The sequence below is a fragment of the Colobus angolensis genome, unplaced genomic scaffold, assembly GCF_000951035.1.
Source record: "Colobus angolensis palliatus isolate OR3802 unplaced genomic scaffold, Cang.pa_1.0 Scaffold225, whole genome shotgun sequence".
NCBI classification, from domain to species: Eukaryota; Metazoa; Chordata; class Mammalia; order Primates; family Cercopithecidae; genus Colobus; species Colobus angolensis.
In genome coordinates, this window is record NW_012115433.1 from 4,733,728 (window position 1) to 4,758,179 (window position 24,452).

At 38.2% G+C, this 24,452-nt stretch overlaps 2 protein-coding genes across 3 annotated transcripts in view; one reads left to right on the top strand and one right to left on the bottom strand.

The window, feature by feature from the left end:
* The window catches only part of TMX3 (thioredoxin-related transmembrane protein 3), a 41,584-nt gene extending 18,722 nt beyond the window's left edge, over window positions 1-22,862 (bottom strand). The window contains exons 1-8 of the mRNA XM_011944076.1: window positions 22,641-22,862; window positions 21,591-21,645; window positions 19,102-19,141; window positions 17,782-17,905; window positions 9,606-9,651; window positions 8,273-8,353; window positions 6,106-6,205; window positions 5,407-5,484 (exon numbers count right to left, since the gene is read on the bottom strand). Of these exons, the coding sequence (XP_011799466.1) occupies window positions 5,407-5,484; window positions 6,106-6,205; window positions 8,273-8,353; window positions 9,606-9,651; window positions 17,782-17,905; window positions 19,102-19,141; window positions 21,591-21,645; window positions 22,641-22,686 (570 nt within the window). The 5' untranslated portion in view covers window positions 22,687-22,862. The remainder of the gene's footprint in view (window positions 1-5,406; window positions 5,485-6,105; window positions 6,206-8,272; window positions 8,354-9,605; window positions 9,652-17,781; window positions 17,906-19,101; window positions 19,142-21,590; window positions 21,646-22,640) is intronic.
* A 94-nt stretch (window positions 22,863-22,956) lies between these two features.
* The window catches only part of CCDC102B (coiled-coil domain containing 102B), a 365,304-nt gene continuing 363,808 nt past the window's right edge, over window positions 22,957-24,452 (top strand). Inside the window, exons 1-2 of one of the 2 annotated variants that reach the window (XM_011944077.1) lie at window positions 22,957-23,080; window positions 24,232-24,298. In XM_011944077.1, coding sequence (XP_011799467.1) covers window positions 24,281-24,298 — 18 coding nt within the window. In that variant the 5' untranslated portion in view covers window positions 22,957-23,080; window positions 24,232-24,280. The remainder of the gene's footprint in view (window positions 23,081-24,231; window positions 24,299-24,452) is intronic. The other variant, XM_011944078.1, reaches the window with a different exon arrangement.

A 24,452-nucleotide genomic window follows, 5' to 3' on the forward strand; every position in this document is an offset into this window, starting at 1 on the left:
GCTTACACCTGAGTTGTACTTATTTCGAGAGTAAAATTATACTAGAAAACAAATACCAGATCAGAAGACAAATAATTTGAGTAAACCACAAAGAATTCTTACATGAGCATGGTAATACTGAAAATAATGGCAAATAAATAAGTAAATGAGTGGATAATGAAGAAAAATAACAATAAAATAAAAATAGAGACAGTTGTCCTGCAAAAATCAAAAAGGGAGGGAGACACATCTCAGGAGACAGAAAATAATACAGAATGATTTGGTTACATTACTATTAAAAAATGATATAGCACTATGAAAATAACAATTTTAAGGGCAGTGCAAGAGCTCTTAAGTCAAGCATGCTCCATTCACCTGCTCTTGGCAACTCATCCACACAGATGCTTAGGAAGTATTTTTCAGCATTCAGCACCTCCCTCTTTCATCAACATCCCTGAATGGTTCTTACTAGAACACAAATGATACGGTCTCAAACCTTGCAGCCATCTAGTCTCACATACTCTGAAGCTCTCTTCCTCTCCCGTGTTTTCTTCAACTATCTTCTATTACTGTTATAGTCTGCATGCCAATCTCCTTTGTTCATCTGTAAGTATTCTGAAGTCAGAAACTGTCTAAATTCATCCTTGTACCCCCTTACTGCATCTCCTGGGGTTTTCATAAATACCAGTTGCAAAGCTAACGAAGCTCTGAAGGACAACACATTAATATTCAAAGTATGGGAAGAGCACAAAATTAACGGCTTTGCCCTTATTTGAGAATCATCTATGGGTGTAAAACTCATATTTCTCTGAACTAACTATTATTTCCCCTAGCAGACTTTTCCAAATACATCCTTAAAACTAAAAAAGGGAGATGACAGATATTAACATCTTCAGGAAAAAAGAATGACTAAACAAACTAGTTGAGAAGGCCGATTAAAAAAAAAATAGAAGTAATGCACAAATACTAAATATGCTTACATAACAGATGCTATATAGATGCCTACCCAGGCTCTCTGGGTTCTAGGGATTTTGGCCTAAGACACTTCATCGTTATCTGAGGATTAAGATGGTGTCAAATGGTGCCAGGGCCTTGAACACAGCAAATCCTCTGGTGCACTTCAAGTGCCAACTGCTTGCAAAGCTTTGTAGATGAGGACCTAGCATAAATTCTCATCTCTCATACAAAAATTGGTTCACTGGACTTGGGAGACAAAAATGTGTAAGAAGTTCAGATTCTAGTCCATTTTAAGCCTTTATGTTACATCAGGGCATTCCAGAACAGTGGTTTGTAACCTTCTGGGAACGCTGTCGGAGATTCTGATGGCAAGTGTGGCTTCTTTTCCTCATCTTACTCAGGCAGTGGCAGCCCGTCTGGAGCAGCTGCTGCGGGAATGCCGGCTGCAGCAGGGGAGGTGCAGCAGCGGCTGCATGCTCCGTGGAGCCTGTGGGGGCCGGGAACGGGAGAGTCCTACCCGCTACCGAGTTTGTGGGGTGGGAGCCCCACGCTCCCGGGTGTAGCTGAAGCTGTTCAGCAGTGGTTTTGGACCCTGGCATCCCTGAGCTCTCTGGGCCCAGAAAGCAGCCACCCCATCCCCCAACTCCTGCAGGTTCAAAAATGCCTGCTCCTGCTCCCTGGCCTCTTCCTGCTCCCAGTGGTTGCTCTGATTTTGGAGCAAAGTTGTGGCCGAGCCCGAGTGTTGTCGCAACTTAGCCGGGTGTGTGTGCTCAGGGCGGCACTGACACGCCAGCTCCCACCAGTGCCTGGGCTTCCTCCAGACTTTGAACATCGACAAGCGTTGGAGGGAGGCTGGCTCAGCACAACCTGCAGGCACTCCTCGGCATGAACAGCCTGGGTGCCAGAGACGGTATAATGATGATGGCGGGAGTCAGACAGGTTCCTACCAGGAAGGAGCGGGTCCCCAGTAAAATCCCAACTTCCGTCCAAGGAGGGCCTGAAGCCTGGGGGCCAGGCTACCAGTTCTGGGTGAAGTCCACGGTCTGGAGTAAGAACTTCATTGATGACCATACAGCCAACTGGATAGTGCCTTTTCCAGGCCTGACTGTGGCCACCCATGGACCACTCAGCATGCACCTCCTCAATTCTGAGCACATAGAAACCCCAGACTAAGCCAGACACAGACTTGTCCGGATGACCTGCCTGTGGAAAGGAGCTACCTACTAGGGTCTCCTGAGAGCTATTCTGCTGCTCAATGAAGCTCCTCTCCGCCTTGCTCAACCTCCAGTTGTCCATGTGCCTCATTCTTCCTGGATGTGGGACAAGAACTTGGGAACCACTCAATGGAGGGACTGAAGGAGCTGTAATGCAAACAGGACTGAAACATGCCCCCCAGTCACCATGTTGCAGGTGACAAGAAGGAGAGAAGAGCTGTGACCCTCCTGGGAGTCCAGACCTTGGGGCTCCCCAACTCAGGGCTGCGACACACTGTTAACACCCTCTTCAGGGCTCTGCAGTTCCTGGTGTTTTCTGAGCTTTCAGGTGCCACTGCATTCCCCTTGTCCAGATGCTGTTTCTTGCAGCAGTGGAAGCCACTTGCAGCACATCTTGTCCAGCCACAGCCTCACATGGATCAGGTGCCTGGAGCTGCCTTCCCTGTGGCAGCCAGCAGGCCTGGCTGTGTGCAGTGGCCAGATCCCACACTTGCTCACTCACATACCCCTTGCTGCTCCATGCGTGGCTCATCCTTGGCAGGCATGGGATCTGGGCCTGTAGCATGAGCCAAGTGCAGCCTGCCAGGCTGAGTGGGCGGAATAAGCCCAGTGGGTGCAAGCAAAACCCAAGCAGAGGCACTGGTGGCCACAGAGGTTTCTGGTGGTGAAGTGACAACCTAAGGATCTCATGACATTACCTTCCCCTTCAAAAGTAAATACATACGCATAAAATACTTGGCAAACCAAAATGGGTTTAGGTTGTCCAGAAACTGAGGTTCCTCCAGGAGTTGAAAATCATTGCGGGGTACATAAGATAAACACCTACATATATTGCAGGAAGCATTAAACACCTACTTAGGCAAGTCTGTAATCTTAAAATATTTAAACATTAAAACATTTAAAAGAAATGAAATGTCTGACTTACCTTTGTGAAAAGAAAAATATTTCAATTTTTTTTATAATTTATATTGATTCAAAAGAAAAATTCCCTTGACTTCTTTCATGTTTCCCCTGAGTTATTGCCAAATTCCTAAGGTCCCCTACTCATTAAAAGTTTCCTAAAGAGAAGTCTACACTTGCGATCTCCACTTTCTTACTTGCCATCAGTGTCTCTCAAACACCAATAAGGTTTTGGTCACCACTACTCCTCTGAAAACCACCAACAACCTCCATGTGGGCACATACTGTGGTTATTTTCCTCTCATTATTTTCTTGATCACTTTGCAAAATTCTCACACAAACTGTTAACTCCTTTTAAAACACTTCATCTTGGCTTCCAACTTATCTCTTTTTCCTAATTTACTATTTTTTCTCATTTTCCTTTGCTGACCTCAGGTTCTGGGCCAACTTATTTCCTTAAAAAATTGCTTCCCATGTCTAGGAAGGTTCTTTACACAGCCTTGACTTAACTCTAGACCCCTATGTCCAACTGCTTATTTGATGCTTATATTTAGATTCCTAACATGACATTCTGAATCAAATTAAAATGAATAATTCAAAGCACTTTTCACTCTCCATATTTTCAACCTCTTCCTTCTCCAATATTCCTGAAGCTCATAAAACACCACCATCTACTCAATTGTTCAAACCAAAACATCTAAGAGTCACCCTTGATTCCTTCCTATTCTTCCAGATCAGCAAGCTCTGACAATTCTATCTTCTAAACACTACAATCCTTTCACTTCTTCCCAACTCTCACTAACCATCAAGCCCAAATTTCTGAGATTACTGCAAAAGTTCAATTGGTATCTGTGGACCTACTCTCATACCTATCTAATGCACTCTGCACTTAGTACAGAGTAATGTCTTTAAACAAGAACATCGGTCCATGTTCGTCACAAACTTCAACCCCAAACCACAAACACAAACATCACATGCACTGCCATGACTTACAAAGCCTACACTGCTCTCTACCTACTTCCCATCACACTGTATGCACTACAGTCACATCGGCCTACTGTTTTGTTCCGTATCATGTCAGGTGTGTTATCATCTTGGACATCTGTTATCTGTTCCTTGTTTCTGGAGTATTGTATCCACAGATTTTTGCACGGCTCCTTCACATCATGTAAAAGTCTCATTTCAAGTATGTTCTTGAGACAAATATTTCTTGACCAATCAACCTACAGCACCCATCCCACTCCTATTTGCCCCAACTACTACACTGTCTTAAATTTTTAAAAAATTATTATTATTATTATTATTGTTATTATTATTTGAGATGGAGTCTCACTCTGTCACCCAGGGTGGAGTGCAGTGGCGTGATCCTCAGTTCAACACAACCTCTGCCTCCCGGGTTCAAGCAATTCTCCTGACTCAGACTCCTGAATAGCTGGGATTATAGGCCTGCGCCACCACGCCTGGCTAATTTTTGTATTTTTAGTACAGATGGGGCTTCACCATGTTGGCCAGGCTGGTCTTGTACTCCTGACCTTGTGATCCGCCCACCTTCGCCTCTCAAAGTGCTGGGATTACAAGCGTTAAGCCACCAGGCCCGGCCTTAATTATTACTATTATTTTTTTGAGATGGAATCTCGCTTTGTCACCCAGACTGGAGTTTAGTGGTTCAATCTTGTCTCACTACAACCTCCACCTCCCAGGTTCAAGTGATTCTCCTGTCTCAGCCTCCCAAGCAACTAGGACTACAGACGCGTGCCACCATGACCGGCTAATTTTTGTATTTTCAGTAGGGACAGGATTTTATCATGTTGGTCAGGCTGGTCTCGAGCTCCTGACCTCAGGTGACCCACCCATCTAGGCCTCCCAAAGTACTGGGATTACAGGCATGAGGCACTGCACCTGGCCTTTAATTTTTTTTCATGGCACTTATGATATCCTGTTTATTGACTAGTTTAGTGAGGACCACTATCTCAGTTTGAGGACCCAAAAATCACTGTATTTGCCACACACACACACACACACACACACACACACACACAATAATCCACCACTTGTAAGCCAATTTAGGAGTTTGAGGTATCACTTGTCATCACTGCTTTTATTTTAAAAAGAAAGAAGCACTAATGTAAATCCTTAAATGCTATGAATCTGATGGTATTTGTTTATTAATAAAAAGAAATCTAATACCAGTAGTAAAGAATCAGCATGTTTACTCTTTCTACACACATCACAGTAAATAAATCTGATATTAAAATCAATAATTTAATCAAGAAATGATAAATAAATTTTATTTATTAAATCAAGTAATAATTTAATAAATAAAATTATGTCATTAAAATCAAATTTTAAATATTACCTCAGGAACAACTTCTTCTGAGGCAGAAAAGAAGTACGTATATACAATCAATTCTGAAGCAGCATCTATGTATTTCTCCTATGAAGATACAAACAAAAACAGTCATTGAAAAATGTTAAAGGTCAAAATTCATTCCTCATTAAACAATGAGAGTTACCTTATGTAGTAAGAGTCACCACTGTAATTTGCTACCTTATATCCTTTTAGGTGAAAAGAAGAAATATAAGCAAATAAAATTGTTTCTAAGGCAAAGCCAACGTAATTAAGAGCTTTTATCTTTCTTCAAATAAAGTTCATTGAATATAACATAAGTTCAATTTGTAGGTATTCATTTAATTATAAATTAGACAAACAAAATGATGGTGATGATTATAGGATGATATGTGTGTATACACATACAAAGTCTGCAGTCTCAAAGAGGCAGAATTTGAAAAAGCAGCACAAGACTTAACCAGGTTAATAATAGAAAAAAATACTAACGCAGGCAACATCTACTCACTTTTTTACACACTTCTATTTCATATAGACAAACATGACAGAGGGTATACAAGGAAGTATTTTTATTGTAAGAAGTACTTAGACTGAATGAAAATATTTCTAGTAACAGCAGAATAAGTTCTGAGTTTCTAGTGAAGTCTTGATTACACAGTAAATTAAATTACAATACATCTGTTTCTGAGGAATAAAAAAAAGTCTTACTTTCAAAGGTGATTCTCCACCTATATAAACAAAAAATACACGGTGCCTCTTCTGCATATGTTCAAACATTTGTTGACTTGGAAGTGGTCGAATTAGAGCCCTGTTGCACAACAAAACAAAAAACAAACTTGAATTATAAACTGAAGTACATAATTTACTCCTATTTATACTATAACTAATCATGTCTCAAGTTATTTTTGGTAATATTTCAATTGCATTTTAAGTATATCACAAAATCCACATGAATCTAACAAAACTGTGGTCTGTCATGATTACTATTGCACATACACATAAAAGGTTAACATAGTACCCATAATTTAATCTATCGGTTTCAAAATAAGTGTCAAAACACCCCTTCAGAGAGTACCATCATTACTAGTATTTTGATAGGCAAAAAGAGAACTATTGTCCATTTAGAATCCTCAGCCTAAAACAAAACAAATCCCAAGAGAATTATTTTTTTCTCCCTTTTAAAAGATCATTCACAAAAAACACTGTGAAATACCATCTCAGGAATATATAGTACTTTATTGAGAATATTTATATCTTACTCTGTCAATTTAAATGGTATACACTTTTTAAGTACCCTATGGAGGTTAAAATCCAAAAGTATAAAAAGCATATCATTAATCATTTTCAGAAAAAACAAAATGGAAAATGACAGTCATAACATTACATAAGAACCTCATGAAAACAAAAAATGTTATTATACAAGCATTTTTCAAAGCAAATAGATTGAGAAATGAATTATATCATAGGTTATTATGAAGCACTTCAATTATAAAATATCAAAAAACTAAGAAGAGGTAGTCATCTCTTACATATGGTGTATATATTATAATATGTAATTTTCACTCTACCACATTTATAAAAAGAGCAGAACACAGGCCAACATATTTTCAAAATCCTTATAACGCATTGCATCATCACTCTACCCTTGCCTCTATTTTAATACTTAGTAATTAACTTGCAAGTGACGCAACTCCAGAACTGACTCCTGAAATTTCATCTACAATAGAGTAATCTCCAGTTACATCAGGAGAATGAATCCCTTCTTAAGCCTCAATCAAAACTCCTTAAAAATTTCCCAAACATAATGACTAATATAAATCCTGGGAGGATTCAGTACCTCCCACTGATACTCCCCTCATACAACACAAAGTTATTTCAAAATTTATTTATTCACAAAGGAAATAAAATGAAACATGGTCAGTGAGAAAAATACAGTGAAAATTACATCAGTAAACACCACAAATTTAATATGTAAAGATCACTCCTAATCCTGTGAATTTTCTCAGATAATTTGAGACAGTATTGTACTACCACAAATCCATTCCATTTTAATTTAAATTAAAGCTATTTAAAACTATCAGTATAATATATCCTGTTAAACTTATAAATGCCTATACTTTAAAGCCAATAAAGATTAACACAGCTTGATAACCATTCTCCTCAAGAACTTTTACATGATCATGTTAAATAATTCTAAGCACCGACTTTCTTTATATCCCATCAAAACATAGATTTAAATAAATCAATGACAAATTCAAAACAACAAGAAATGCTTACAAAGGAATTTGTTTCCTTATCAGTAAAACCTTAGGGATCAGTAACTTGAATAATCTTCGGGTTTTAACTATGTCACATGCTAAGTATAAAATGCACGAATACCTCACAGCTGGCAGAAAGCAGTATATGATAAATAATGAAAAATATTTTAGTTGTATCTAAAATACATTTTCGAGTATCAAACAGTATGGATGAAAGCCCAAATCTATTCAGAACAATAACATCCCAAGGCTTTGTTGAAAACTCTGAACCGGCAGTCCAAAAGCAAAATTATCATAAAATAAAAATTAAGATTCACAGAGTTGCTACACGTAATCAAAATCTGGAAAATGTATTAAAAAAATCACTGGGGAAAATTCTTCTATAGACAAAATGAATTTAAATGTGAGGTTAACAAGTATATAATACAAACCATGGTCTCTGTTTCTTTAAAGCATTTCTTTGGATATGCTGTATAATCCTATCTTCTCTCATAAGTAAATAATCAAATTTTACCCAGGTATGTCCTTAAAATATGTTTGTTCAATACAGTCTATTAAAATATATTTAATTCTCAAATATTAATAACACACAGTAAAGGCTTTTCCTAATAACTTACCCAGATACCCTGTGAGCAAACTCAATAATATCATCTTTTGTTCGTGGTCCTCTATAATTATATGCCAAGTCCCCTTTTAATCTTAAAAAAAAAAAAAAAGATTAAAACCCAGATTGTTTTAACTGTTTTAATACTTAATGTTAATCATTATCCACTGTTTCATAAAATTGTATTATATAAAATAGCAAATGCAGAGAAGTTTTAGAAGTAGCTCTCATAAAATATGGTAGGCATTAGGCTGGTCAGAGGACCAGTAACACAAAACAAAAGAAAGAGGCTGCATTCTATTAAAATTACATGAAAATATTTTACTCTGCATTTGATAACTGCATTGTATCTATGCCTTCTGTAAAATAATCGATACACTCATGGTCAAGAGCTTGGAAAATTAAAGCACTATAATTCTCACTATGTTCCCTTTCAAAAGGTAAAAGAAAGGACAGGGAAATAAGAGTATTTTGGAAGAGGCAAAACAAATGTTAATACAACATTACAGTTATTTGATGCTCCAACATTACAGAGTAAAACGATGCATAAAAACAGCTCTTCTAGAAACTTACGTAATTCTTCAAAAGCCAACCAATGAATTAATCTGTGTGCCTAATTAACTAAAATTTTAAAAAGGAAAAATTGGGAAGCACAATAGAATACTTACAATTAAACAGAAGGAAAAGATAGGATGATTTACTTAACATAAAAAGTAAAAGAGGCTAAGCAAACATTTTTAAAAAATAGGGGAAGGAGAAAGGTCAACACAAAACCCAAGATATAAACTGAAATCCTTTACATTTAAAAATTTGAGTTGTTAAAATATTTTTTAAAATTACTTTATTATAAAAATCACTTTCAGAACAATTCCACAGCTCCCCACATTACCAAAATAAGATGAATGAAAATCATGAGAAAATGCAATGAAGTCATGATTACAAAACAAGTCCTTTATAATTACCACATTTCTTTCAACTTGTACACTTTATAAGACTTGATCAACACCTACAGATTAGAATTAATATAATCAACTTTGATTCTCTGTATTTCTTTTATCTCACAATCCACGCTTCAACTCCTCAAGGGAAAAAGACCTTTCATAATTTATGACTGTATACCTTTTCCTGCACAGTGCATATCACACAGCAAGCAAAACATGTGAATTAGCCGTAAACAACATGATGACTTAAATATGAAGAAAAGCATAAAGAAGCAGTCCCTCTCCTTTAATTACATACTTCACTTATAAAGAATGGCTAAACCCCAATCTTCAGTCCTCCAAGGAATCTACTAAGTAGAGTGAACTAATAAAAATACACATATAAACATACAACACTCAACTTACAGCTTAATTGTTGGATAACCTCGAACTCCAAACTCTGAAGCAATGCCTTGATGAGAAAAAGAATAAAGCATTCTAAATTTTTTTTAAATATGAGAAACTAGGTAACAAATGAGCCTTTTACTTTAAAAATATAGAAATATTTATACAACCCATATAGATATGTTGTTTTTAAGTCTTAAGAATATAAACTCACACAAAAGAAAAAAACAGGACATTCTCATACAAAACAATTACTTAATAATCCAATCTGTGACCTGCACAAAATACTATGACAAAGTAAGAAATGCATGTCAAAAGAATAATTAAAAATTTATAAAATACTTATTTTAAAAGATATTCTGGTTTAAAAAAATAAAAATACATAAGTACTTCTCATTTGACTTCATGTCCAAGACAAATATTTCTTTTAGGTCTTATTTACTCCTCTCAAAAAAAAAAAAAAAAAAAGCCCACCTCTTCCTTTAGTGTTTTTTGAGTTTTGAAAGAACTGCAGTGTATTCTAATTTTAAAACTATAACTTGTATTTGCAAAATTAATTACTATGGTCAACATAGGATTGAAAAGCAACTTTGTTTTAGGAGTTTCTGCTTTCGTGATAACCTAGAGTAATTTTAATTATCTCAAAGATTATTCTGAAATCTTCACATGCATTAAAATGAGAATGGATGCTACAATAGCATCTTTTGAGGGGAAAGGAGAAAGTAACAAAAACAAGCGAATATCAAAAAGGAAATAAGACGTTAAAAAGTAGAGAAATCATATACCAAATTAATGCAACACTACTTTACAGACAAAACACCACCAGGACAGGAAAGAAAAAATATTCTCAGTTAACTCACATTATACCATAAAGATATTTACAAAACTATACCCTAGTATATGAAAAGTACACTGTATTACTCACACAATCCTTCCCTTTGTAATTTTCTTTATTTCCAGGGTATTTTGCTATCACATTTGGGTAAGGAACCTACTGCATCTGAATTCCAGTTTAACAATCACTTTAGTAATCTTCACTAGTCTTTGGTTTCTCATCAACTCACCAATTCAATTCACAAGAATAAGGGCAGTCGATTTGTGACAAAATAATATCTAAAATTTTTCCTTCCTTTGTCAACTCTAGTTTCTCCCTTAAACATATGGAGATAGGCAAATAGAGAGACCTGGACAGTGGCCAACACGTATTTTCCTTAGAGGTAGCATAGACAGCAGAGGTGATAATTAAGAACTCAAGTTCTGAAGATACAGGTCCTACTTCTGAACAGACATGCAAACTCACAGCAAGCATGTAATTTATTTGTGCCCATCTGTAATCTAGGACTTCATTCTGTCAAGTATGTTCTAATTGGAGACTGTGGGTATGGAGATTGCCTTCTTCCCAGCAAAAACACAGAAACTACTTTGGAGAGATTATGTGAGTAATGAATATTCTTAATGATTCCTTTCCAAATTAAGAAGACAGGGAAATATCCCAAATTAAGAAGACAGGGAAATAAAATCCCTTATTACCGTCAACTAAAACTCATTTAAATCAAAATGTATTTATACACAAATCAAATAAAGAAAATACAGTATTCAATCAATGAGAAAACATACTGGTCGTGCTTCATAGCCTGATATTGTGGATCTCATAATCCTCAGAGAGAAAAATCCCAGCTCCACACTTAACCCGATCACATCATTTCCTTGACCTCAGTATTCACGTCAGGACAATGGAAATCTATCACCCAACTCACAGCTTCTTGACCATGAACATTAACCTTCACTTCTGACCTCATTTTAATTGATACTAACTTCTATAAATCTTCAGCCTTAGATTTCTCTAAAGGGAAATGGCAGTATAATATTTTTAAAAAGCCTCTGGGAGGCTGAGGCAGGCAGATCACGAGGTCAGGAGATCAAGACCATCCTGGCTAAGACGGTGATACCCCATCTCTACTAAAATTACAAAAAATTAGCCCGGCGTAGTGGCGGGCACCTGTAGTCCCAGCTACTTGGGAGGGCTGAGGCAGGAGAATGGTGTGAAGTTGGGAGGTGGAGCTTGCAGTGAGCAGAGATCGCACCACTGCACTCCAACCTGGGTGACACAGCAAGACTCCGCCTCAAAAAATAAATAAATTAATTAAATTAAATAAAGCAAAGCGGGAGTTACAAACACATAATGGCCCTGGTTAGAATTCCAACTTTATTTATTGTCTATGTAACTCTGGATGGTTTTTTATACTTCTCTGATTCCCCTTCTGAGAATACTACTCATCTTGCAGGGCTACAGGTTGGGATTTTAAAATGAAAAAAATAGATGGAACACAATTTGAGTCTGGCACATAGAAGACTCTTAAATGCTAGATCCTTTTCCTTCCTACTCTTGATCCTGACTTCGTTAATTAGCTGCTGGACACAATGCACACATAGTATTAATAAAATTAATGTGCAGAATATTTTATAACTGGCATTAATATTTTTTTTTTCGAGACAGAGTCTTGCTCTGTCGCCCAGGCTGGAGTGCAGTGGCCGGATCTCAGCTCACTGCAAGCTCCGCCTCCCGGGTTCACGCCATTCTCCTGCCTTAGCCTCCTGAGAAGCTGGGACTACAGGTGCCCGCCACCACGCCCGGCTAGTTTTTTGTATTTTTTAGTAGAGACGGGGTTTCACCGTGTTAGCCAGCATGGTCTCGATCTCCTGACCTCGTGATCCGCCCGCCTCGGCCTCCCAAAGTGCTGGGATTACAGGCTTACCTCGAAACAATTTTGTGAGGAGGAAAAAATAGTGGCAATTCAGATTAAGAAAGTAAAACAGGAAGATTCGATAACTTGTTTGAGAGAAAACAATTTTGTGAGGAAGAAAAAAATAGAGCTAATTCAGATTAAGAAACTAAAATAGGAAGATTCAGTAACTTGTTTGAGAGCAAACATTGCGTAGGCAGCAGGGCTGAGATTGAAACGCGGTCTAATTGACTTTAAATTTTTTATTCTTCACTTTTTCATATTAGAGAAAAATAGTTTATATAGAAATCTGAGCTCAAGTCTCTCATACATTGAAGAGTCCATTTGCAACAAGAGTTACACCTTTGAAGTTTTACGATTTTATATGTTTATAAAACAAGATTCAGCATGAAGTCTTCTGCTTCATTTCTATTTTCTTCTTGAAATGTAACAGTTTGATGCTAGAGGTAAGTATGAATGTGAATCACGGTGAGCTTGGATACTAGGCCTAATTCTGTTTCTAACTTTGCTGTGTGAAATTACTGTCATTTCATTTCTAGTTGCCTTGTTATTTGATCTATAAAATGGGAAAGGGTGAAAGGAGTGAGAAGTTACTCAACCTCTAAAGTCCTTTTTAGCTCAAAGATACTACCTGTTTTAGTATTTACTGAATGTCACTATGTGTCTAACAAGAAAAGGGTATAAAATATGGCAGTGGTTTACCATCAACTGAAGACATTTTGCCAAAAACAGTGAGTAAGGGGGAAGGAAGAAGTTGGGAGAGAACACACCTGGTATCTAGTGGGTAGAGGTGAGGGATGCTCCTAAACATCCTGCAATGCCACAGGATTCCTCCTCCCATCCAACTCCCAACAAAAATCCCACAGAATTATCTGGCCCAAAATGTCAAGAGTGCAAGGCTGATAAACCTTGAAACATAGTCACTGACTTCCCCTGCACCAAAAACAAACAAACAAACAAAAAAACCCACCGTACTATCCAGCCCCAAAATGTCCATAATGCGAGGCTGAGAAGCCTGAAACAGTCACTGACCAAACAGAGTTTATAATCTAGAAAGGTAAAATTAAATTTTAACGACATCTATGAACAAGATGTCAGAATGTTATTGGCCAAACGTCATTCCAAACTTACACATGAAAGAGGGCTAAAATGTGATCTTTATCATAAAATGATGTCACACTTAGTTTGGAGAGTAACAGAATTTCAGTGGTTCATAATAAAGATCAGCATGCCACTATAGGTAATATTACGTCATATTTTAACTTCCAAATGAGAAATACTTTTAGCACTCATTTTGAAGAGGTATGTACAAAAAGAGAAGCTAAAACACCTATCTGGATTTACACTGGACATAATTTTTTATATTATTTGGTTATGGTATTAGTTAACTCTATGCATCAAGACATTTTTGGTATAATTCCAAACACAGAGTAGGCTAAGTCATAACAGTTCAAATTGCTTTAGTTCAAAAATTCTGTACACACAGATTTGCTGGACTGAGTCTGATGGCACTTGCTTCCAACTACGGCAATGATTTAATATACGATTGAGAAATGAGTTATTATCAAAGACTCTTAGAAACTGTATAAGCTTCATCACTTTAAATAGTCTTATCCCACCCCACACTAAAATCCTGTAACTATCTACCAAAATAACATTCTACACTTCGAGGTTTTCCAACCTCAGTGTGCAGTGCAATCATCTGAAGTGCTGTTAAAAATACAGACTCTCGGCTGGGCGCTGCGGCTCATGCCTGTAATCCCAGTACTTTGGGAGGCCTACACAGGCAGATCACCTGAGGAGGAGGGCGGATCACCTCAAGTCAGAAGTCTGGGATCAGCCTGGCTAACACGGTGAAACCCCGTTTCTACTAAAAATACAAAAAATTAGTTGAGCGTCGTGGCACACGCCTGTAATCCCAGCTACTCGAGAGGCTGAGGCAGGAGAATCACTTGAACCCGGGAGTCGGAAGCTGCAGTGAGCCGAGATTGTGCCATTGCATTCCAGCTTGGGCAACAAGAGCAACACTCTATCTCAAAAAAAGAAAGAAAGAAAGAAAGAAAATAAAAAATACAGACTCTCAAGACCCAGTTGCAAAGGTTTTCACTTTTCACCAGTAGGACTGGGGTGGGCCTTCAGAATCTGAACTGACAGTAAGTACCCAGGTCATTCCATTGCAGGTCGTCTACAGATTATGTGCTGAGGAACAGTAATACCGTGACTGTCTGAAAAGCAACCTATTGGGCTGCAAGAGGCATCTGTGAAACAGTCAATCCTTTAGTGTTCTATAGGTGGACCGAGAACCAAAATGGCAGATGACTTGAAAATAATTCCATTTTTTATCTGTTTGATTCCAAGTTCTACTAAAATGTCTGTATTTGAGCTGCCTTGAAAAATTTAGGAAAACTTTGAAATTCATAAGGCAAAAACCTGTTTGTAACATGTGAATGGTGGTTTTTGAATACTTAACTTCTTTAATACTAGGAAGATACTACATTTCTTCATTACACATAAAACATTCCCTTGGTGCTAATATTTAAGTGGATAATGCTTCCATCATTGACATTTAACTCTAATAATGATCTAGAAAATAACATTAGACAATTGACTAATGTTCACAGGTTACTGTTTGTCTCTTCCCACAAGAATGTAAGTTCCATAAGAGCAGAAAATTTTATCTGTTTTGCTCAATGATGTATCACCAGTACCTGGTATATGCCAGGCATATCCTAACATGGTAAGTACATTAAGTATCTGCTAAATGAATGAATGCTAACTCTACAACTTTTCTACAAAGGGATTTTTTTTTTTCTTCACTAAACTATGTTTGGATAATTCAAGTAGGATTTACAAGCAAGCCTCACTATGCAAGGTCAGGTGCAAGTAGTTGAGGGGGACAGTGGAGGTTTAGCATTCCATATCCAATGAGTAAAAAGTTGCAACCTGTATATGAGGTCTTACTACTGCTTTTTAAAAATAGCATTTAAAACACTTTCTTCTCTAAGTGACTCAGGAAAACAATCTTGGCTATTTTTTTCCCTAATCATAGTGCCACTTAATAAATAGTAGTACACAGGGCACTTAATAATAATAAACTAATGCATTAGATACAATGTAGAATTTGACGATGTAAATTGTTAATTATCACTGAAGTATTACATGAACACTTTACCACTAAGATTTTTACTGGTTCATATGCTCTGTTTTTCTCATTGACTATTTTTCTTCATATTCCCATTTTCCTTTATACATGACTCTATGATTCCACTGACCTATTCAAGTGATCACAACAATTTGCCATTTTTAAGACTTTACTGCTCTTGTTAGTTTATTCATCTTTCTCCCTTTATTATGTTGTAAGCATTTCTAGGGCAAGCAGGATTTGTCTGCGTCTTTCTTTAACCTCTAGAGATTAGCACAATGTTTGACAAATAGTTCTCGGTAAACATTGATTGAGTGAATAAATGAATAAGCGCATCTATGAAGAAGTATGTGTATGCACATCTAATCAACATATATACATATATATATATATGGAAACAAATTACTTTCAAGAGCAACAGTAGAAAACGATAACTTCTTAGACATTGTTAAAAGCTTATTTCAAAGAAATATCAACTCAAACATATTCTCCCTCTGTCTCTAACAATTTCTGCCATTTATCTCTTCTCCTCTCAAAATTTCAACGCTTCATTCGTGTGACTCAATAATTCCAGCACTAGTATCTCACCTACACTGTAGGTCCCTATTCACAAATATCAGTTAAAAGACCACAAATTCAAAATCGTTGGTAACTTAGAAACACACACAAAATTAAAACTGGTATTTTGCATACACCCAGTGGTAGCACAGTTCAGTAACTATACTAGGAACCTCACGCTATTCTCTTTTCTGGTTTCCTTTACAGTACAAAGCCAATCAATCTGTTACTTCTGTGATTTTAGTACGGACTATGCCTATGAAAATTAGCTTCCATCATACTCTACTGCCACCACCCACACCACCAGGCTCCCAGCATCCAACACCAGGATATATACACAAAGCTGACTTAGATGATCTCCCCGTTTCTACATACTCTTTATTTCCCATCCTAAAAGTTGCTGCCCAAAATATTTTTATCAAGTCATTGCCTTCACAAAAATGTGTATTACCTCCTACTGACAAGTGATAAAATCCAAAACACCGCCTGACCTAGGAAGCTCTTAACAATCTGGCATTATCCTTTAGTGTCATATATGTGCAGCCATTGTGCTAGGGGGTTTTAAATACAAGATATTAATATGATTTCCACAACCTTGAGGATTATCACTCTCCTTCGTAGATACAGAAACTAAAATTGAGAGATGTTAAGTGCTTCCCAAAGCTACAAAAGTAGGACGTGGCAAAGTTGAGATTAAAACATAGCTCTATCTTTCTCCAAAGTAAAATGCTGATTACCTAAAAAGTAATATACATTACATACTTCCACTTTCTTCACTAATGAAAGAGAAACTACATGTATTGAATACAGAAGATTTTATATCTGCTGGATCACTCAAACCTCAAAACCACCAATAAAAGCAGCATTATAATTAAGTATTCATCAATATGGAAACCAGATTAGGTTTGTTCAGAAACTTTCCCAGTGTTATACAGTAAAAGTAGCAGGCAGAGCAAGGATCTGAATCCAAATCTGCTTTCTGAAAGCTATGCTCTTTCCAAATTCTACAACACCTCACACTTCTCTAAATTTTTCTTCATCTTTCTCCCAAATCCTTTAAAACAGGTATTGGTGTAAAAGGTCAAATAAATACTTTAGGCTTTCTGGAGCATACAGTCTCTGTCACAACTACGGAATTCTGCCATGGGGGCACAAAAACAGCCATAAACAGATAACAAATGATTGTGCCTACGTTCCAATATAACTCTATTTATAAAACTCGGTAGTAGGAGAAATCTGGTCTACAGATCAAGGTTTGCTCACCTCCACTTCATTCTATTCTCTAGTACACACTCATTCACCTCTTTCACACTCTATTATTCGCTCTAGTATTCTTTCTAATGTGAAAACCTTCCTGATCCTCATTTGTATTTACCCTAACTCAATTCATCCTTCGAGTTCCCATTTTTTCTTTACAGTACATCTCAGGCTACTCAGAAAAAAACTGATTCTGAACTCAAGTAGCAATATCAATAATTTAACACTCATCTTTTTATAGCTGCCTCATGTAAAACTAAAGTGGGCTCAAAGGAGAAAAGATAGCTTAAACACCTGTTAAGCATAAGATTATCATATATCACACACTATATGTTCAATGGCTAATTCATTTAACTCATAAAGTATACAGTCTTAAATTATTAAGATAATTGAATTTTACATGAGCAAAAAAAGTCTTCCTCCCACCCTGAATACTGCTGCATATAATTGTTTTTGCTGTGAGAACAGTAAAATAATAAACTAAGTGAAGGCTTACTAGAATAGGAAGTAGCATCCATCTTTCCAACCTTAACTGGAGAACCAATGCTTTTCATCTCAAGACCAACTTCATTCCAAATCGGTTCCAGCTTTTTACAATGGCCACACCATGGTGCATAAAACTTGTTTTAAAAAACGAAAAACAAACCAAAAAGATAACCATTAAAATGTGCTACAGTGACTATGAATCTTATTTAAATAATCCCTTTGACTAAATGATCTAATAATGTTTTAGACACGAAGTTTAAATATAATTTTTAAAGTAGATACATAATGAAAGATCAAAACATACAAACATAAAACTAGATACCTCAAAACTGGTACTATCTTAAGTTCATTCTAATTGACTACTGATACGTATTTAAAACAGATACACAATTCACAGTAAGAATGTCTTTACTTCCAAGTAAATGTTCTGTATGAAATGTTTTACATAAAACGAATCCACAAAATAAACATATATGCCATACAACATACACACCTAACTGTTAATGATAAATTTCCTATAACAAAACTTTTAACATAGTAGGTGACTTTGCTGACTTCTATCGTAACCACTGGCAAGACAGGGGAGGTCATTAAGATGACGGTTTGGCACAGGGACAAGTCAGGTTGATCAAACTAAAGTCACAGTCTTTTACTCTTCTTTAGAATTACCAGATGGTGGAGGTGATACTCAGGTTCCCCTAGTTAGGTGGTGCTACAAACTACTTGTTATATTTTCATGAAATAAGATTTTTTGACTTTATACTATGAAAATGTTCAAACATACAGAAAAGGAGAAAGAATTAAACAGTGGACCCTCTGTCAACTCTGCCATTCTGCTCTTCTACTTTTTGCTGAGGCATGTTAAATCTCAACTATCATGAGGTTTAAATATATTCCAAACTTTAAAGAAAGGGAGATGAAAATTTAATTTTGTTCACTGTTAAGATGAAAATATGACTTTGACTAAGTGATACTAATATACTCAATCTCTTGGAAACTATCAAGAAAACAAGAGTGAATTCTGTAATAAAATCATGCCCTATATCATTAAGATATAACCCAAAAGTTGACCTCATTGTAAGACAGGGTTCCAGCTTTTCCTCTTAAAACCCTCACCCCTAAAATTTCATCAAAAATAGGTTCCCTTGGGAACCTTAAAACTCTGAGGTTCTTTGTAATGTAAAATCTCAAATATAATAATACTTAAGAAAACAAATTGAATATATACATAAGCACTAGCTGTATACCGCCATTTTTGGGTAGAGTAAATAGAAAATAATACTTAAAATGGTAGGGGTGAGTAACTAGCATATAAAATTTACAGACTTACATCTACAAGCCAAATGTCATCATTTCGATTCTCTTTAAACCTAAAAAAACAAGAAAACAAATCTTTGATTGTATGTTTGTGCCCACTTTACAACTGTATAGTATAGGCAGAGATAATACATTAGTAAATACAAGGGAAAGAACCAAATTCCTTCAGTAATTTTTTACATAAAATTTTTACTCAGTGACCTATCCATTAAACATCTTAAAAATAAAAGCAGAGAACTGAACAACGATAAAGTAATTAGGAAGAAAGGCTCCAACAAAAAGAATTAAAGTAGGACTTGCTAGAAACACAAATAGATGCCTAAGCTCCTTGCCCTTCTAGAACAGTTTACACCCGTGCAGAAAAGGTACCAAAGGAAGCCTGAGGCTGCTATGCTTAGGAATAACCGTTTGCAAGATTGGTCCTTGGTTGGCATCTGGGAACTTGGATTTTAGAAGCGTTCTCACCATTTCCTGGTAATGATGGCTCAGTGTTCATAAAATGCTTGTGAAAAATACTGGATTGAGGAATTCCTGTGCTGAGATCCCAGACCACTCCCCTGAGACGTGTAGTCCAGGCCGGGGTACTGTACCTCACCATCAGCTGGTTAAGACTAACTTTTAACTGTCCCTTAAAATGCTCAACCACCCCTGTGGATTAGAGTTTATAGCACATGAAGAGCCCATTGTATCACCCATAATTGGGCTCACTGATGTGTAGCTTGGGCCAAAAATCCAGGGTCATTATCAGATGCAGTGTTCTTAAGGTAACTGAACAGGAAACAAAGGTGGTCTTGTAGGGCCTAGACAGTGTGGCCGAAGTCATTGGAACACACAGGAATGCCTAAGCGAAACCCAGAGAAAGGTCAACTGCAATCAGTAGCCACAGAAACATCACAGACAGAATGAGAGGCCCACCATGTTCTGTCTGCTGAGAATATCGTGGCCCACTGGCTTTATGAACCTGTCCCTGGACAGTATTGTTAGCCTTGACTGGGGTCTGACAAGCAAGACAGCTTTCTCATGCTGTTATGGTATCTTCTCACAACCGTCACAGTCCACGCATTCTTGCCCAATCTAGGATCCTGTCTGAATTTTTGTGAGCCATCTCTTGTGGATCCAGGAGGCAACTGGTTGCACATCTGCTTGCTCTGGAACAAGGAAACTTCATTTTCCACATTTAGCTGATGAACACAGTTTGCTCTTGGTAAAGGTCCTCTTTCTCAGCACAGGGTCCTTTCTGGTGAGCATCCACATGGGTAACAAAATGGTTATTAGGAGCAGAATCCCTTCCTCCTCCTCATGAAGAGTTGCCCCTGTCAGGACACCCTGAAGGAGGAAGTCTGTAGTGACACACCCCACAAGGCACTGAGTTTAATAAGATTATCTCCTTGTTAACAATGGTTTTTCTCAGAATCAAAAACTTTCTGTAAACAATCAGCTAGCATCTCCCACGGCCCAAGAGCATGACCAGCGAAGCACCCCCACGGGACTGTCAGGATTTTTGCTCTTACAGAACAGCGCTGTATGACCACCCTCTCACTGCACCCGTCTCGTCATGCTGTCAGGTGTCCAGGTAGTCAACCAGAACAACAAGCTAAACTGAAACTAACAATCACCGCTTTATTCACTTACTGTGACAGTGCAAGTCAAGAGGTTAAAAAAAAAAAAAAAAGTGGCACCAGCTCCTCAGTGTTCCATCTCTCCCCATGAAACCGCACCAGGTGAGTCAGGTGAATGTGACACAGATGGGAGAACTCATCTCATTTCCTAGGAGCACTGAACAAAATCTTCTGTCTCTTTATGGGGAAGGGGGTGAGACAGAAAAGGACTAGTAGTAGAAAAGTGCCTCAGCTGACACCCTCAATAAAGATGTTTTAGCAGAGGTGTTTGGAAAATGCCTCAGGTGAGGCCCCAGTAAGGTGGCTGCCAAACAGAGGGAATGCAGACATGCAAATGAGCGTGGCTGGCCTGGGAGGCCGAATCCTTGACTGCCACTCCCTCCAGGGACTGCAATGCACTGGTTATACACCAAGTTTGGTGTAGGGAGGGCACCTTCCCCTATGCCAGAAAAAGCCTTGCAATTGTCTATGGTCAAGCCTGAAACATCACACATGGGATTTTGGTCTGAAGGGAACCTCCTCACTTACTAATAAGCAAGGTTGATTAATGCTATGATACTATGAAGATAAATACAGTATAGTTACCAAATTCTAGCCTGCATTCAATATAATTAAAGCAAAAAGACACAACAAATACAAGGTAAGATAATGAGGAAAAAAAAGAATATGTAAAAGTTTGCCACTGTTTTTTGATCTCATAACTATTAATAACACTCTTTTGGGGACAGCCTCATTTTGTATCTACATAAAGCTTACAAGTGAAAAAAAATGAGTAATATATAAAAATGGGTTCTAATCTAAAATACCAGATTCACATGCAAATATTCAGATATCTGAGTTGGACAGTTAAAATAATACTTTACATATATATATGTATACTCACGATTCATCTAAATCTTCCACAAATCCTTTACAGACGACCATATCAAGTAAAACAACTGGAAAAAAAAAAGTACACAATAAATACTGATTATTTGGCTCATACTGTATAAGCTTAGTCATCTTTGAAGTGTTTTTGACCTTTTACAACCTACCGAAAAATTCATCACTGATGCATCCCAGGGTGCAAACGATGCAAAAGTAAAAGTAGTTCATCCATTTAGTAAATAGTCTGTATGCAAGGACATCATGGCCGGTCAAATTCTAGATAAGCCAATCAAGCTAATATACACAGTTCCTTTTTCCTCATTTTCACTCTCATCTTACTTCTCCTTTTTACCATTCTATCTTTTTGGAATATAGAGACACAGCATTCTTCTATACTTCTTTTGCTTTAGTAGCAATTATCTCTTCAGTAAAAACTCCAAATGTCATTCACAATATTTACCCCCAAATAGAAAGAAAGTCGAGGTGTAACTCTAACACTTATTACACGGCCGTGTCTGACACAGAGTGGACTCGAAAAGGTTAAGTGAGCGGACCCCAGTGAGAATGAGGGCACTCCGTGCTGACGGGAGGCAGCTGAGAACCGCTGACACACACCCAGGTCCTTTTCACACCGCACAATCCCGGCGGCCTGACCCTGATCTGTCCTCGACCACCCTCTCTGAGCACTGGTGGTAAAAACCCTTAAACGTAACAAGACTCGGAACCTAAAGTCAAGACAAGATCTGGTCGTTAAGGTGGGACGGCGGCATCCTTCTTGCCCATCAAAGGAGTAAGCTTTACTGAAACTTCCTACCACAATGAGAAAAACACAAAACACAAGGCAGCGCTCCCTTCCCACATCCAGCATTGTTCCCGCACAGCGGCGGCGGAAAGACCCTCAGGTGTCCGCTCAGTCAACGGCCAGGCAGGGCGGCGGGGCGGAGACGGCAGGACGCTGCCGGGGACCGGGTGGGCATTTCCGCGGGCCCCGCAGGCCTCGCCCCAGACCCGAGCCCAATCCCGGCCCCACGGCGGGGCCAGGTTCCGACTGCTGCGCGCCCATTACCTGTGGCGCAGAGTCGCAGGGCGGCCCAACTCCTCCACGCTGCCATGCTAGCCAGGGAGAGTTGCAGAAGCTGACTCTGTGCAAAAGAGGGATAAAGACACTGGGGTTCGCTGCCTGCCCGCCCGGAAAGGGAAGCAGAGCCGACCCGGAGCGGAAGAGAAGCACCGCGCTCAATACTGGGGCGGGACTAGCCGGCCTCCCTTAACCTCCCAGTACCCGGCCGGTGTCGGTCTCCGGCTATGCGCGGGAGTACGGCGCATGCGCGGGGAGGGTAGCGCCTGCGCAGTCGTGTTCTTAAGAATGCTTTGCGCCCTCGGCGCCCCGCCCAGTCCAGGAGCGTGGGAACCCTGCTTAAGCGCTTTACTAGGGACAGGTGTGCTTGTTCACTGGGGCGCGTTTCTGGGAAGGTGAATACCGGTGAAAGTTACGCTGAAGGTGAGGTAGGCTCCGACGACACACTTGCAGGTTGAATATTGGCACATCATTTACTTACTACTCCCGTGCAGTGAGTGCACCTGTGGGTTTTGATGCTTGATCAAATTCCAGGAAAGAGGCGCGCATTAAGACTGTGGGTTGCTGAGCTGCGCGACACTCCGTATTTTTCCAAAACGTATTTGTGATATTCTTTCAACCTGTTTGCATATAATGGGTCCTCTCTTAAATGCAGCAAGCTTTAATGCATTTCTGCCAAAGTAGGGATTGCCTCTTTAAAAACTTTCTCTTGAAACTTGAGAACATGAAGTTAAGCGTAAGATATTTTTTGATGACTCTTTTCTTATTATTTTGGGACCAAATAAATAGTATGAAATATTTATATTGCTGCCTGTTTTTTCTTCTACACGACAATGATTTATAAAAACCATGTACTTTCATGAGACGGTTACTGCAGCAGTCACTACTTCCGAATTAGATGAAAGTTTTATGGGACATAAGGTACCAGAGAATTTAGATCAAACCAAATTTTGAAAACCTATGACAGCAGAAGGGGGATATGATGTCAGCCAGTTCACCTTAGGTTCAAAATTCCAACAGGCAGAAATGTTATAAAACGTTGTTATTCCTAGTGACTAGAAGATTAAATTACACTGTAATTGAGAACAAGCCCTAAATGTCACCCCCTTTGTGCATACAGCATGCACAAACGCAAGCTCTCTGCAGATTCAATTTTTCTTTTTCTTTCTCTTTTTTTTCTTTCTTTCTTTTTTTGAAAAAAGTAGACTGAAACGTAAGGGGACTGTGGAAGTGATGGTAATGTTCTCGCGGTGGTGGAACAGCTTTTTAATAGTACCATCGCCTCGATACTCTTATACAGAAGCTTTTCTACTTTCTTGGCAAGGTCTCTGAATGACCCATATTCAATTTTTTTTCATTGTCATGTATTTCAAAGTTTTCTGTCTTCCACATCATGCAAAATAAAATAATTTCTTTTTATATTTGTGTTACACTTTAAGTTCACATGTGGAGACCAACGAAAACAGGTTGACCTAGATCTATGCTCTTCAGTAGTGTAGCCACTAACCACATGTCACTATTGAGCTTTTGAAATGTGCCTAGTGTGATGAAGTAACTGAATATTTAATTTTAATCTCAGTAAACTGAAAAACTGGCACTTGATTCAGCTATTGGAAAGTTTTTGTAATATGGTTGGAACAACTGAGGTATGTGAATCTACTTTTTCAACTGTAAACTTTATGAAATCTAAATACTGATCAAGTCCCGGCCATCGGTGGCTCATGCCTGTTATCCCAGTACTTTGGGAGGCTGAGGCAGGAGGATTGCTTGAGGTGAGGAGACTGAGACCAGCCTGGTCAA